Source organism: Schizosaccharomyces cryophilus (genome assembly GCF_000004155.1).
Source record: "Schizosaccharomyces cryophilus OY26 unplaced genomic scaffold supercont4.1, whole genome shotgun sequence".
NCBI lineage: Eukaryota > Fungi > Ascomycota > Schizosaccharomycetes > Schizosaccharomycetales > Schizosaccharomycetaceae > Schizosaccharomyces > Schizosaccharomyces cryophilus.
Window position 1 is genome coordinate 929,288 of NW_013185624.1, and position 13,364 is coordinate 942,651.

The following is a 13,364-nucleotide window of genomic DNA, read 5'->3' on the forward strand; positions in this document are numbered from 1 at the left end:
ACTTTTGAAATTAATCGATACGCGTGGCATTCATACAATGATATGTCTCATATCTAAACACAAATAGCCCATTAATTTATATTACCTCTAGTAATAAATGTTAGATTCCAATTACTTTTTCTCAAAAACCTGAATATCTAAGGAAATAATTTCTATACATGTGAGTTCATAATAAACATTAGTTAAAGTTGCATGGTTTGCTTAACCAACCAACAACATTTTCTAATCCATTATAGTCAAGAAGCATCTGCTTTCAACACTCAGCATCCTTAATATGCTGCTGCCACAGCTTGTTTCCTGCTATCACTAATAGCATACAAGGTATTATTTGACCGAAAAACTGCTTGAATTTCACTGAACGGAGATTGAACTGGAATTAGGTCTATTACATGTCCAAATTTCTCCAAAGCTAGCCTCACTTCATCTTCAACAGTTTCATCAATGTATGCAATATTTGGCATTAACTGATGATGAAATCTAGGACTCTCGATGGAATCCAATAAAGACTTGTTCCATTTGTATTTTTTTATGATCGTGTCTAAGACGGCAGTGACGATACGACTGCCGCCGCTGCCACCCAAAACCATCTCAACAGTTCCATTATTTACAAGAATGGTAGGAACAGCAGAACTTTGTGGTCTTTTACCAGGTTGAATAAAGTTATAAGGCGAGGGGCTAAGACCGAAAGCGTTGATAATACCAGGACTCGCAAAGTCATCCATATGGTCATTCAGAATGACACCGGTTTTTGGTTCCATTATCTGAGCTCCAAAAAGAAGATTTATTGAAGCCGTCAAGCCTACAGCCATATTGTCTTTATCAATCACTGAAAGATGTGTAGTTCCATGATCTTGGGGGAAATCATATTCTGCGTGGTAATGAATGAAATCGTACGTATGGTCTAGAGATATATTTGCGCGAATATCATCTGCATGCTTCTTGGAGAGAAGCTGAGCGACGTGTTCGGAATTGTCAAAGAAAGTTGGATCTCCTAGTAAAGTACGGCCAGCAGACATCCATTTCATAGTCTCAATTAATTGATGAAGACCCAAGTCAGTAATTTCACATCCTAAGATGGAAGATCCTCGAGCGAAGTCAAACTCAGACAGGATATTCAGACCCAATATTAAGACCTCACCACTGCAAGGAGCCCCACAAGTAATAACTTCACGACCTTCAAAGCTTCCATATACTGGGTTTTCCACGATGACTGAAAAGTTAGCCATGTCTTCCATGGTGAGAATACCACCTTCCTTCTGAACGAAATCTACTAACCGCTTAGCGATGCTGCCTTTATAGAACACTTCAGCACCATATTTACTGATTTCTTCGAGGGTTGCAGCCAAGGTAGGGCGGTAAAATTTTTCATCAGCCTTTAGAAGTCGTCCATTAGGGGCATACACTTTGGACCAGGTAGGATGAGTTTTGAAATAATCAAATTCAGGACGACGAAGACGTGAAGCTAATTCTTTGGGCATAGGCATTCCATACCTCATAAGGTTTATTGTGGGCTCAAAAAGTTTAGCCCAAGGGAGTTTACCGTACAGCTTCCATGCTACTTCGTAGCCGGCAACCTCTCCTGGAACAGCGACAGATAAACCACCAACCTGAGAAACTTCTGGATTTCCATGAAACATGTCTTTATGTGAACCTGAAGGAGCTGTCTCTCTAAAATTTAGTGAGTGGGCTGTTCCATTAGGATGCCGAATCAGCATAAATCCTCCACCACCAATCCCACTGGAAAAAGAATTAACTGCACCAATACATATGCCACTAGCAATAGCTGCATCTACAGCATTACCACCAGCTTTTAAGATATTAGTTCCAACTACGGAGCATGTGTGTTCTTCCGTAGCGACTGCACCATTCCTTCCTTCAATAACAGTTTGGTGATCTCCCTTGTTTTTATATTTATGAAAAGGTATTTCGCTAACTGAATGAAAATCATCAAAGCGTACAGGCCAAATTTTCAGTGAGAAAATAGCAGCAAGTAGAACGGTAAAAATAACCAATAGCGATGGACGGGATGACCTTTCTATTGAATTTGTTTCGTTATTTTTAGAGATTTTTGATGAAAAAGACTGAGACTTTGAGGTTTCATTGGGTTTACCAAAAACAATAGACTCATCATTTTTCTTACGAGCAAACGAATTTGATTTCATTCTTCCAACGAGCCAAAGAAACAAATATAAGAGAAACTTCAATGTAAGAATAGCGTAGATTTATAAATATTCGCGTATGTCTTGTTTTTGCCTGACTTTATTGGTTATATGAAACCATGAAGGAGAATCACCAAATCTCTGCCTAAATTAAAAAAAAAAAAGTGTCGCAAAACGATATCCAAACTAAAAAGACTCTTTTACCTTAAATAAGGCATTGAAGGTCGACGTTTCGTTTTATACTCTCGAAGGTGCAAGGTAAAGCAACAGTGGTGGTGTATTAGGTAAAAACAAACAAACAAAATTTACATAGGGTCGCGTTCAAATCTCTTATAATCGCTTCATTTTTTAGAGCTCCAGACCAGTCAGAAATAGAAAATAAAAGGAAATGAATTACGTGAGCAACGATATGTTTCATGTTTTATAACATTGAAAGGCTAGTTGATTTCAGAAAAATGAGTTAGCCGTTTCCAAATGTACGTTAATTGAAACGGTAGCAGTTCTTTTTTTTTGTTTACCTTATTTTTTCTCTTTTTTTTTATGACTTCTTTTTTGAGAACTCAACAAGTTAAGCGATTGTGCTTTTAAAGTTTTATCGTTTTGTCAAGGCCATCAGCATACAATTAGAGATCCGAATCGTGTAAAAAGTTTTAAATAAAGTAAAACATTCATATAGATGACGCTGAGAAATTTAGAGAACATGGATAAACCTAAAGGCTACCGTAATTTCACACCTCCGTCGTTTCATTATCCTAAAATTATGTTTAAACATTTGAAGGTTGCAATTTTGTCTATTTCCAATGAAACCTGACAATGGACACGGTAGCATCTACAATGATTTACCGCCAAAAGTTTCTTTTCGCTTCATACGCGTTCAAATTTGTAAAACGAGGTAAAAATTAAAGACATTCCCTAATTTGAGTCATTTATAACTGCTAGAGAAATAACAAAAGCACATAACACACCGTAAAAAAAATCTTGCCTCGTATCATGGACAAGATGGTTGTTTACAAGTCGCGAATTCCTCGTATGCGTCAACATGAGTTCATTCGTCTTAGAGGTCGCTAAAACTCCTTATCGGCTTGTTTACATGAAATTACATAGAAAATGGATGAACGCATAAGCTAATGAATACAATAGTACAGAATATCATATGTGAATGAAATAAAAAGCCTACTATGCTTTATTCATCCGTTGGTTCTTCGCCTTGCTATTTCCTGAAAACTGTTTTCCTAAAAATGAGTACACATTGTTTGCCAAGAAAACAAAGGATCGCTGGACGAGAATGACATTATGTAGAAACAAAAAAAGACCAACAATTTCTATTTACCTAATAACAATTCCAATGTCATTGATTTGTGGAATAACAAACAATTAAACCTGGCTTAAAATGCAATAAGGGTATTCAAATACTTTTGGAATTCAAATTACCAGATGTCCCGGGTAGCTCAATCGGTTTAGAGCGTCTGACTCTTAAGAAGGTTATCAGAAGGTTGCGAGTTCGAGTCTCGCCTTGGGAGTTTACTTTTTTGAAACCTGTTTAATCCTAATCTTATTGATAATAAACATTTACAAAAAGTAAAATTATATGGAGAAGTTAAAGTTGCAGGAATTGCACACAGCGAGTCATATAGAAACAGAAATGAAAACTTTTCGTTGATTTTAGATATTTTATAGCACAAAATATGCATTGAAATAATCTAGATAGAATTACCATAAATTTCTATAAATAAGGCGTTGACTTGGTAATCATGAAAAAGTAAAGATGACATACTGAGCTTGCCATTGTACAAGAAACAACATCATCCAGTCCAAAAATATCCCAATGTTTTATATTGTAATACTCTGCTTCCCAACATTCTCCAGTCGCTAGCCTTAATCCAGAATTCAGAAACAATACGTAAACGATTATATATGCAACCACCTTTCCAAGCAACAATCTGCGCGTCTAGCCCACGAGGAGGTGGTAGCACAGCAACGTTTGGAATGTTTGCTCGCTTGGATTGCAGTCGTTCCTCCAAAAGGTGCGAAAATCCAGGAAACAATGCACCGCCTCCAACAATCAATATACTAGAGTATAAATTCTTTGCCTGATCACCCAAGTTTCCTTCACAAGCACTAAAAATACTTTGATTAATGGCATCATCCAAAGGATAAACGAGCTTCTCCTTGATTTTCTCTGGAGAAGCAAGGGACCCCAAATGTACCACCCTTGGCCTTTTACTACTGCTTAGTTCATGTTTCGCAGAATCTTCCAAAGACGCTTCCTCTTCTTCCTTAGACGATAAAGGAGCAGAAATTTGTAACAAGGTAGTCTGTGCAAGTGACTCTGGATTGTTAGGCTGGTTTTCATAGACATCGACGGGAACAGGGAAAAGCTTGTACCTATCCTTCAATTTTCTTCCATTTTCAAAAATGTCCGGACGAAAATATCCAAAAGGAGTAAGGATTGTTTCATCAAGAACCTTAAAGGAGTACTTTTTAGTTCCATCATCTGGAGTACGTGAATGAAAGTCATTTAACTGAATATTATAAGTTCCTTGGCTAATGCCACAGTACTTTTCCTTTAAGCTTTGCATCAAGTTCCAGTCATAAGGAAGGGAAAGGTCCATTTCATGATAAGGGAAATGGCTTTTTGTCAGTAGCTTTGCGAATAATAGTGTTATATCATCTCCTCCGTACTTGATATTAATTCGCGAATTTGGTATTACGATACCCTCTTCCACACAGCTTATTGACGTTTTCTCGGCACCGACGTCAACAACACAAGCAGAAGACATTCCAGCACCGAAAGACGTACATAGGGACTCTTGCACAATGGCGGTTTTTCCAAACTGAAGGTCATAAAATAAAAGGTCTAAGAACCTTTCTATATAGATGCGATCATAAAGGTCCGAAACTATGAAGATGGCAGAGTACTGGGGTAACTGCGAAAGCGGTATTTGTAACAGGTCGGAGATAGAGTACTTCAATATCTCAAATATATCTGAAAGCAATTGTTGAGAAGATTCATAATCATTTTCATTAAATAATCCATTTCTTATTGGATAGTATAGTCTATATTCCGGGTATTCTTTAGTTGGAAGTAGTAAAGCCTGAACTATTAGTTAAGTTTCATTAAAACATAGCTTTGTATAGCATACCTGTTCACCGATTAGCACGTCTGGTCGTTGGTCGTTCTCAAACCGTGTCCAATTCGGCTTTTGAGGATCTTCGTGAGACGGAATGACTTCTGGCTTTGATATTTTATTAAAGTTCTTGACGAGCTCTGTACCATTGGGAACAGGACGATTTTTTTGCGCCTTTAGTCGAGCCTTTAATTCCGATTGTAATAATCCCAAATTACTTTCAAACTAAAAAGATTAAAGCAGGTAAGCTACTATTGTCCTTGGATATTTCTGGCGGAAAAAAACCAACTTACTTGTTCGTCAAATCGCAGGCTGCGATCCTTGCTTTCTTTGCACTTTTCAGACAATACGAGGTGAGAATGTTCAAAAACAGTGTTCATTCTTCTAGCGACAACCATGGGGACTGTCTTAGGGGAGTGATCTGATGCTAATCCTATACGAAGATTTTGGGATCCTACATGTATAACCACTGTTTTAGCATCTCTCTACAGCTCCGTTAGTATACAGTCTTGGTTGGATTATGAAATTATGAGAAACAGTACCTGTTCTCCTTCTTGTGTATTTTCTTCCATGCCATCCTCTTCTTCTTCGGCAGCCTTTTTTGAATCTTCTTGTTTGACGTCTCCTATCGTTGTATCAGGTTCTCCATCCTTGGCACTAGCCGTATCTCTCCAAATGTACATTTGATCATCTCGTTTCAAATAATCTCTTCATATGTTAGTACAACCCACCATATAGACATGACATACGTATAGAAGTTTTTCTGATTGATGGGGGGTACGATTTGAAATTGCGTGAATTTAAAGTCAATTCCTTCCTCCGTATCACTTTGTTTTCTTTTCGGTGCCATGATGGTACATAATAAAGCAGATTTGTGCAAATATCAATTCAGGCAGTAGGTGTTTGTACTGTACAATTTCTTCCCCTTCCTCCTTGTTGAGGAAGTGACTGAAAGTTACAAGGTTGAGTTGTACACAAAGTACAAGAGAAAAATGAATGAAATAGTTAGAAAATTTCAAGCCAAATATGTTTTTCTTGCTAAAAAAGTTCCAGCATAGTCATATCGGTAAATAAACGAAGATGACTTTAACACCAAGCCTTGAAGGAAACACAAAAAAAAAAATAAAACAAAGTAGGAACAGTATTATTGAAAATATCTCTGAGAAACAATTATCCACTATAACCTTACCTACGACGTCCAAAGCTATTTGTTTACATGCGTACTCAGGGATCATGAACCGCTTGGAAAGCTATAACCGGTCCTCAACATATTCATATATCGTTATTCTTCTTTCTCTTTTTAAAAAATTTCTTGTATTTTACCGATTGCTTTGGAAGAGAGATTTCGAGTATCAAATCCTTCCTCAATGGAACATATAAACTTCATGATTGAAACCACCTGAAATCCTTATAGGATTTTTTTGTAATTTTTAATTAACTTATAGTATATAAATTATTTTAGCTCGCATTCTCCTTGTGACATAAAACGTATTTATTTTTAATTATCCAAATATGTTTATTTACTTCTTTTACATCTACTTCTCTCATTGCTAAAAATCCTAAATAACGTATTGCTGCCGTTCACGATATACAAAATAAAGAGTTAGTAAGAGGCTCTGTAAATAGCAGCTTGTACTCAACAACATACACAGTCAGCTTTGACACCCATCTACAGAGCGCGTCTATTTCAATGGTATAATGGTATGAAGTGGTCTTTAACGGAAAAACTAACAATTGCAGTCAAATAGGAGGCAAGACTATATTCTGCGGGTGCGATATCATAATCCGCTTCCTCCTCCACCATTTCCTCCAAGGCTCATTAATATCTCAAATCCTGTCAAACAATATGCTTTGCCAAATTTTGTGTCAAACCTAATACAAGAAAAGAAAATTGCTATTGAAAATGATGCTGAACTCGGAATGCCCATGGACTTAGCTGCTGTTGATGGCTTCTTCGAAGGCGATACGTCCTGGAACCAATCCGACATGTCTGGCATGAACTTGGAACCAGTTGACCGCTCTTTGCTCAAAGTCGCAGGTGGATCCGGTTCTTCTCATGTCGAAGTTCCGTTTTTACGCCGAACTGAGTATATTTCTGCTGAAGTGGGTCGAAATAGCTCGACCCGTGGTAATTTGCGATTGACGGCTTCCACGAGCAAAGCAATTGCTGAGCAGCGTGGTCGGTCGCTTCGTGAAATTCCTAATCAGATCCAAGCCATCGAACAAACATTTTCGGCTGTACAGCAGCCTTTGGAAAATTTAAAGCATCCGACGAAACCCGAATTGAAACCTGTCGGTGCCTGGAATTTTTTGCCAAACGATTCTATGGCTGGCATTCAGCATCTTATGTTACGTGTTTCTGATAATCTTACAGATCGCACGCCTACTTCTTCAACGCCTGGAGAAGAAGATGTTTCGAACCGACACAAGGTCGCTCTTTTTATGCCTTCTTCCGCTGAGGGCGAACAATATCTGTCTTATTACCTTCCTTCAGAAGAATCCGCAGAAAAAATTCAACAAGCCTCTAACAATTCTTCCTCAACTGAAGGCCCTTTCTTGTATAACTTATTCCGCAATTTTGACGCCTCTATGCTTGTAAATCCTAGTGGTTTAGAAGATTTATGTCTAAGTATCTGCACTGACCAAGAAAATCCTAAAAACAACAAGGCTTTATACACTCCTATTTACGCTCGGTCCACATTAAAACGACGACATGTTCGTGCTCCCGTCAATCCCGACACCATTGATGGTATTGAGTTGACATTACGAGAACCGAACAGAGAAGAAAGTGTCCAATTAAAGCGGGCTAGGTACGATTCGTTTGCAATGGGTGATGTGGAAGCTCTTGAAAAGGAGGAGCAAGAAATCGCTGAAGAGCAGGCAGGAGAAGAAAATGAGCTTAATGAAATTGAAGAGCAACACCAGGACGAAAATCCTTTACCAAATCCTTCAGAAAATCCTCAACCATTGCCTACCGAGGAGTCGGGGCAGCTTTCCACCAAAAATGAACAGAAGGAAGATGAAGGAAAGGAGGAGGAAAATCAAGATCAACATAATGGACAATCGGAAACTATTAATAATGAATCGAATGCATCTGAACAAAATGAGCACTCGATTCCTGTGGAGCGAAATCATCAAGGAGAGCAGGAAGAACAAGTGCCCGATACGACCAACGAGGTTGAAGCCTCTGCTCCTACAGCAAACTCGCCCTCTCATGTGCCAGAATCATCTTCTACTTCTTAATTATATCTAACAAAAATTTTGTACAATCGTTTCCTAGTGTCAATGAAAAAGATGGATTTATCTGTGCTATGCGTATCCATCTGGCACATACTTTTTTCATAGTGTTACCTTATACATTAAATGGCATGAAATCTACTAAATTCCTGTAACCTACTATTTCCATTATGATCTACATTCTTACACAAAAATGCATGTATGTCTGCTTTGGAAAAAAAATGATATTTTCTTTGCCTTAACGGTAAGATTTTTGTTGACGAGCACGGGCACCGTGACCACCGAACTAAAAAAGTTAGTAAAAAAAGAAGAATATAACGAGTGACAAAGCTGTCGTTTCGGAGACTCCCTAACAAATCACCTACCTTCTTGGGCTCCATACGACGAGGATCAGCAACCAACAAAGTACGGTCGTAAGTGACGAGGGCTTTCTTCAGCTCAGCCTTGGAGTGCTCGTCGATGAACTTTTGGTAGTAAGCAACGATAGCTTTGGAGATGGATTGACGGATCGCATAGATTTGAGAAACATGACCACCACCAGAAACACGAACGCGAATATCAACGCCGGCAAACTTGTCAGCACCAGCAACCAAGATGGGTTCGTAAACTTTCATACGCAAGATTTCGGGTTGGACAAGAGAAAGAGGTGCACCATTGACCTTAATCAAACCCTTACCGGCCTTACAGTGAGCAACGGCGGTAGCATTGCCCTTTTTTCCAAAGCACTGAACTGATTGCATGGTTGGCTCCAGTAGGATTATTACTTTACACTTAGCAAACTATACTGTGGTGGTGGTGAAAAAAGCAGTCACACGTTTGACCCACAACGAAAAAAGCATCCACCACAGGGGTGGAACTTATCCTCTACACCAACACACCTGAACCACCATGGCAATCCACGTTAAAGGACAGTTGCCCAACGCTCACTTCCACAAGGATTGGCAACGTTATGTTAAGACCTGGTTTGACCAACCTGGTCGTAAATTGCGTCGCCGTCAAGCTCGCCAAACCAAGGCTGCTAAGGTTGCTCCTCGTCCCGTTGAGGCTGTTCGTCCTGCCGTTAAGCCACCTACTATTCGTTACAACATGAAGATCCGTGCTGGCCGTGGTTTCACTCTTGAAGAACTCAAGGCCGCTGGTGTTTCTCGTCGTGTCGCTCCTACCATCGGTATTCCCGTCGACCACCGTCGTCGCAACCGTTCTGAGGAGTCCTTACAACGCAACGTCGAGCGTCTCAAGGCTTACCTTGCCCACTTGATTGTCTTCCCTCGCAAGGCTGGTCAACCCAAGAAGGGTGATGCTACCGATGTTTCCGGTGCCAAGCAAGCTGATGCTAGCGCTCTCTTCCCCATCACTCAAGAAGCTGCTGAGGAAGCCAAGCCCATTACTGAAGAGGCTAAGAAGTTCCAAGCTTTCAACACTCTTACCAACGAGCGTGCTCATGCTCGCCACCTCGGTGCTCGCATTGCCTTCGCCAAGAAGCGTGCTGAAGAAGCTGAGGCTAAGAAGAAGTAAAATGTTTGTAGTAATTGGATCAGTTTGACTTGGAATATAGGAATGCATGGATCTTGTAATTTCTCAAAAATTTTATATGTAAATGTAGCATTGTTTGATTCTGTAAGCTATAGGGAGCAAGTATTTGAGTAGATTATGTCCAAAAAAAAACACTATGGATGGCTATCTCGTCTATATCATTGCTAAACCTTCGAATTTTTGTATGTGTTTAATCAATTATATTTATGTATTGACAGTATTTTGAGCAACCTATGCTCTTCTACTGAGCCTGTATACCTAGTTTCTGCCTTGCTGTTTTTTCTACGCTTTACCATAGGTAACATAACGTAACAACGAAAATTTCGAACCAAAAAAGCAGTCACGGTATTAAATTAGTTGCCGCCAGCAACTTCCTTTCTTTGTGCCCTCCACCAACAACAAATTCAAGAAAATGGCAGAGGAAGCACCGGTAATCAAACAAGATAATATTTTTGAGCCTGAAGTTATTCTCAAGAAACGTAAAGTTAATGAGAAGACTCGTCTAGAACGAGTAGAGGCTGCTCTTGCTAAGAAAGAGGTAAGAAATAATTGATAGTTGAGATAAAAATCAAATTTGAAAAGGATGACAAATTCACTCACTCGATAGCTAGCTGCGGCGATGCTGCTTCTATCACCATCTTTCGGCTGATTCAATAGATTTTTACTCTGTTATCTATCTAAATGTCAATATATAAGCATAATCTCTAACATTAAACAGGCTCAAAAGAATAAGAAAAAGATTATTTTCAAGCGTGCCGAATCTTTTATTAAAGACTTTCGTGATGGTGAAAAGGAACGCCTGCGTTTAAAGCGTGTTGCTAAGAAAGATGGCAATGCTTTTGTCGACGAGGAGCCTAAACTTCTCTTTTGTATTCGTGTTGCAGGAATTCGCAATATTCCTGTTAAAGCTCGTAAGGTCTTGCGCCTTTTACGTTTAGCTCGGATTAACAGCGGAGTTTTTGTACGTAACAATAAATCCATTGCGAATATGTTGAAACTCGTTGAACCGTACGTTACGTATGGTGTTCCTAGCCTAAAGTCAGTTCGTGAACTGATCTACAAGCGTGGTTTTGGTAAAATTAAAGGTCAACGGGTAGCCCTTTCTGATAATGCTCTTATTGAAGAAGCTCTCGGAAAGCACGATGTTATTTCCATTGAAGATATCATTCATGAAGTATTTAACGTTGGACCTCACTTCAAAGAGGTTACTAACTTTTTATGGCCTTTCAAATTGACCTCTATCAAGCATTCTTTAATTGAAAGGAAAGCCAAACACTATAATGAAGGTGGGAAGACTGGTTTCTGTGGAGAAGACATAAATAACTTCATCAAGGAACAAGCTTAATTTTACTTTCTTTTAGCTGTCTTGTAATGCCTTTAAATGTCGTCGAGAGACGTGCTATGTATATTAGAACTAGTTTTTTACGGATCGGAATTAATTAATTGGAATTTTATCAAGGGATCTGAAACTAAATATGCATTTTTGAATCATATATTTTCAATAAGCACCGCTAGTGAAATGTAACTTGATAGAGTAACCGTGTAAGACTTCAATTTTGAGTATTTTCTTGGGAAAAGATACCGTGGAAGGTTTGCTCGTGTTGTGTAGGTCCAAATTCGGCATCGTCAGCTACATCGTTATCGAATGCCATTAGCTCGGATTCGTCCGGCATGCCCTCCAAAAATAATGGCTGATTTTCTTCAGCTGTTGTCTGCTTACGTTGCTTTTTCGTTGAATTTCCATTTGTAGGTATATCCAATGTGGAATGAAACATCCTGGACGTCTCTGCTTCTTCCTAGTATAAAAGTTAGAATTAGGGTATGTTTAGATGAGCCTTACATTAGTTTGCCATCCTATAGAAGCAGACGGTGCTTCGTGCTCGTTCAATACTGGAGCACTTGTATTTTCCTGAGCAAATAAGCTACTGTTTGCATTAGCACTTTGCTGCCACCGTGCTCCAATAGCAGAACTTTCGTCCTGATCGTCTAGTCCCATAACAGTAGCAAGTATAAATTGAGCTTCAACTTCCATAAATTTTCCCTTGTTGAAAGTGAACAAAGCTGGTTTTCCTGGTACACTATAGTAAGATGCGATAGAAGTTCCTAAAGATTCAGCGAGCAGAACGGCCGCCTACAATAGAGTTATAATATGAAACAAAAAAAGCTAAATGAAACACATACCCGAAATTCTTTTAAAGATAGCGTGATGACTATACCCTCATTAAGGGAAACTTGCTCGAATTCTTTTCCGTCAATTGACACTGTTGTTTGCGTGGGCTGCTTTAAAACATCTGACGGCGTTAGTTTTATTCGTAATTTTAAAACTTACCTTTATTATGAATGACCTCTTCAGTAAAACTGGTTAAAAGGACTCGTCCATGAACTGGCTGAATCGTCAATTCTTCTGTTTTCTGTCCAAAATGCTCAACCAAGTCTTTCAAAATTTTTGAATTTATTTGCCAGTTATTATGACAGGAGGCCTTATCAAAGACAGCATGTAGCATTTGCGTTTGTTCATATGCAATTTTGTAAGTTTTTATGACTCCTAAAAATATTGAGTTAACAGAGTCCAAAGTGAGTTTATAAGTCCATACCATGTTTGCAATAAAACTTAAATATTACTCGGCATTCTTTTCCAGACGTAATTTGTATTTGTACATTCTCAACGACAACATTCTTTTTACTAGTAGAGTCTGTTGCACCTGTATTCGCGTTGGGATTATTGGTAACCAGGAGACTAGATTCAAATATTTTATTTCGGAAAATAGAAAGGATCGGCTTGATCTGTGTACTTAATCGTACCGTTGGAGAGACAAATCCGGTAAGAAATAGAGTATCCGGATGAAAAGTGAATTTATCGAAGAACTTTTTTGTGAGAGTCACCATCCCAAACCCAGACCTTGAGGAGTTTAGAGATGTTAAAATAAGCTATGAAATTCATTATTAGCATCTTATGCCTCAATTCAATATGGCTTCTTCAGAAATCCCTCATACTTGATCCTTATTTATTTCCCAGTTTACCGCATCATCAATCCTAGAAAGGTTTAAAAATATTCTCGAAAGATCCCTTAAGTTTATATTTGAAACCACAAATTCCATGGAGTCCAATGCAATCACTTTTTCCCACCTGGACGCGTCTTTCGTACTTCTACGCTTAATCTTCTAGCGTAGCTTTAATCAAATATAATATATGTCATCTATAAATAAATAAGTATTTTGGAAACGAATGTCAAATACAAGCGTTAACAGAGCTTTGTACCCAAATGTGGTTCTGTTTATGAAATTGGATGTACGAGATGTTGACAAA

General features: G+C 38.6%; 7 protein-coding genes and 1 non-coding gene across 8 annotated transcripts; 4 read left to right on the forward strand and 4 right to left on the reverse strand.

Moving 5' to 3' along the window:
* Positions 1 to 46: 46 nt before the first annotated feature.
* SPOG_04538 (gamma-glutamyltranspeptidase Ggt1) lies at positions 47 to 3,158 on the reverse strand. Its single transcript, XM_013166537.1, has one exon. It carries the CDS (start codon positions 2,160 to 2,162, stop codon positions 270 to 272), a length of 1,893 nt encoding a protein of 630 aa, XP_013021991.1. The 5' UTR covers positions 2,163 to 3,158; the 3' UTR covers positions 47 to 269.
* Positions 3,159 to 3,596: 438 nt separating this feature from the next.
* SPOG_16134 lies at positions 3,597 to 3,679 on the forward strand. The gene has a single exon. It is a non-coding gene; the product is annotated as a tRNA-Lys (tRNA).
* Positions 3,599 to 6,215, reverse strand: SPOG_04537 (actin-like protein Arp8). The gene is made up of 5 exons (XM_013166536.1): positions 6,037 to 6,215; positions 5,830 to 5,995; positions 5,581 to 5,772; positions 5,303 to 5,512; positions 3,599 to 5,254 (listed from the first exon to the last, which is right to left on the reverse strand). The coding sequence occupies exons 1-5, from the start codon at positions 6,135 to 6,137 to the stop codon at positions 3,962 to 3,964; spliced, it is 1,962 nt and encodes a 653-aa protein (XP_013021990.1). The 5' UTR covers positions 6,138 to 6,215; the 3' UTR covers positions 3,599 to 3,961.
* Positions 6,216 to 6,924: 709 nt separating this feature from the next.
* On the forward strand, positions 6,925 to 8,636 carry SPOG_04536 (RNA polymerase II associated Paf1 complex). Its single transcript, XM_013166535.1, has 2 exons — positions 6,925 to 6,988; positions 7,028 to 8,636. The coding sequence occupies exons 1-2, from the start codon at positions 6,986 to 6,988 to the stop codon at positions 8,528 to 8,530; spliced, it is 1,506 nt and encodes a 501-aa protein (XP_013021989.1). The 5' UTR covers positions 6,925 to 6,985; the 3' UTR covers positions 8,531 to 8,636.
* A 2-nt stretch (positions 8,637 to 8,638) lies between these two features.
* Positions 8,639 to 9,308, reverse strand: SPOG_04535 (40S ribosomal protein S16). Its single transcript, XM_013166534.1, has 2 exons — positions 8,890 to 9,308; positions 8,639 to 8,810 (listed from the first exon to the last, which is right to left on the reverse strand). Exons 1-2 carry the CDS (start codon positions 9,262 to 9,264, stop codon positions 8,763 to 8,765), a joined length of 423 nt encoding a protein of 140 aa, XP_013021988.1. The 5' UTR covers positions 9,265 to 9,308; the 3' UTR covers positions 8,639 to 8,762.
* Positions 9,309 to 9,320: 12 nt separating this feature from the next.
* SPOG_04534 (60S ribosomal protein L13) lies at positions 9,321 to 10,109 on the forward strand. Its single transcript, XM_013166533.1, has one exon. The coding sequence runs from the start codon at positions 9,413 to 9,415 to the stop codon at positions 10,037 to 10,039; it is 627 nt and encodes a 208-aa protein (XP_013021987.1). The 5' UTR covers positions 9,321 to 9,412; the 3' UTR covers positions 10,040 to 10,109.
* Positions 10,110 to 10,425: 316 nt separating this feature from the next.
* Positions 10,426 to 11,566, forward strand: SPOG_04533 (60S ribosomal protein L7). Its single transcript, XM_013166532.1, has 2 exons — positions 10,426 to 10,595; positions 10,776 to 11,566. Exons 1-2 carry the CDS (start codon positions 10,470 to 10,472, stop codon positions 11,400 to 11,402), a joined length of 753 nt encoding a protein of 250 aa, XP_013021986.1. The 5' UTR covers positions 10,426 to 10,469; the 3' UTR covers positions 11,403 to 11,566.
* On the reverse strand, positions 11,407 to 13,343 carry SPOG_04532 (checkpoint clamp complex protein Rad9). Its single transcript, XM_013166531.1, has 6 exons — positions 13,052 to 13,343; positions 12,652 to 12,985; positions 12,387 to 12,602; positions 12,239 to 12,348; positions 11,898 to 12,188; positions 11,407 to 11,853 (listed from the first exon to the last, which is right to left on the reverse strand). Exons 1-6 carry the CDS (start codon positions 13,154 to 13,156, stop codon positions 11,608 to 11,610), a joined length of 1,302 nt encoding a protein of 433 aa, XP_013021985.1. The 5' UTR covers positions 13,157 to 13,343; the 3' UTR covers positions 11,407 to 11,607.
* Positions 13,344 to 13,364: the final 21 nt, after the last annotated feature.

Bases quoted from the DNA above. Each gene is read 5' to 3' on its own strand.
- SPOG_04538 (XM_013166537.1), bottom strand. From the start codon at position 2,162: ATGAAATCAAATTCGTTTGCTCGTAAGAAAAATGATGAGTCTATTGTT.
- SPOG_04532 (XM_013166531.1), bottom strand. From the start codon at position 13,156: ATGGAATTTGTGGTTTCAAATATAAACTTAAGGGATCTTTCGAGAATA. The intron at 12,603-12,651 runs GTATGGACTTAT...CAATATTTTTAG, and splicing joins TAAGTTTTATTGCAAACATG to GAGTCATAAAAACTTACAAA. The intron at 11,854-11,897 runs GTAAGGCTCATC...CTTTTATACTAG, and splicing joins CTATAGGATGGCAAACTAAT to GAAGAAGCAGAGACGTCCAG.
- SPOG_04534 (XM_013166533.1), top strand. From the start codon at position 9,413: ATGGCAATCCACGTTAAAGGACAGTTGCCCAACGCTCACTTCCACAAG.
- SPOG_04533 (XM_013166532.1), top strand. From the start codon at position 10,470: ATGGCAGAGGAAGCACCGGTAATCAAACAAGATAATATTTTTGAGCCT. The intron at 10,596-10,775 runs GTAAGAAATAAT...AACATTAAACAG, and splicing joins CTGCTCTTGCTAAGAAAGAG to GCTCAAAAGAATAAGAAAAA.
- SPOG_04535 (XM_013166534.1), bottom strand. From the start codon at position 9,264: ATGCAATCAGTTCAGTGCTTTGGAAAAAAGGGCAATGCTACCGCCGTT. The intron at 8,811-8,889 runs GTAGGTGATTTG...TAACTTTTTTAG, and splicing joins GTCGTATGGAGCCCAAGAAG to TTCGGTGGTCACGGTGCCCG.
- SPOG_04537 (XM_013166536.1), bottom strand. From the start codon at position 6,137: ATGGCACCGAAAAGAAAACAAAGTGATACGGAGGAAGGAATTGACTTT. The intron at 5,996-6,036 runs GTATGTCATGTC...TAACATATGAAG, and splicing joins AATCAGAAAAACTTCTATAC to AGATTATTTGAAACGAGATG. The intron at 5,773-5,829 runs GTACTGTTTCTC...ACGGAGCTGTAG, and splicing joins ATACACAAGAAGGAGAACAG to AGAGATGCTAAAACAGTGGT.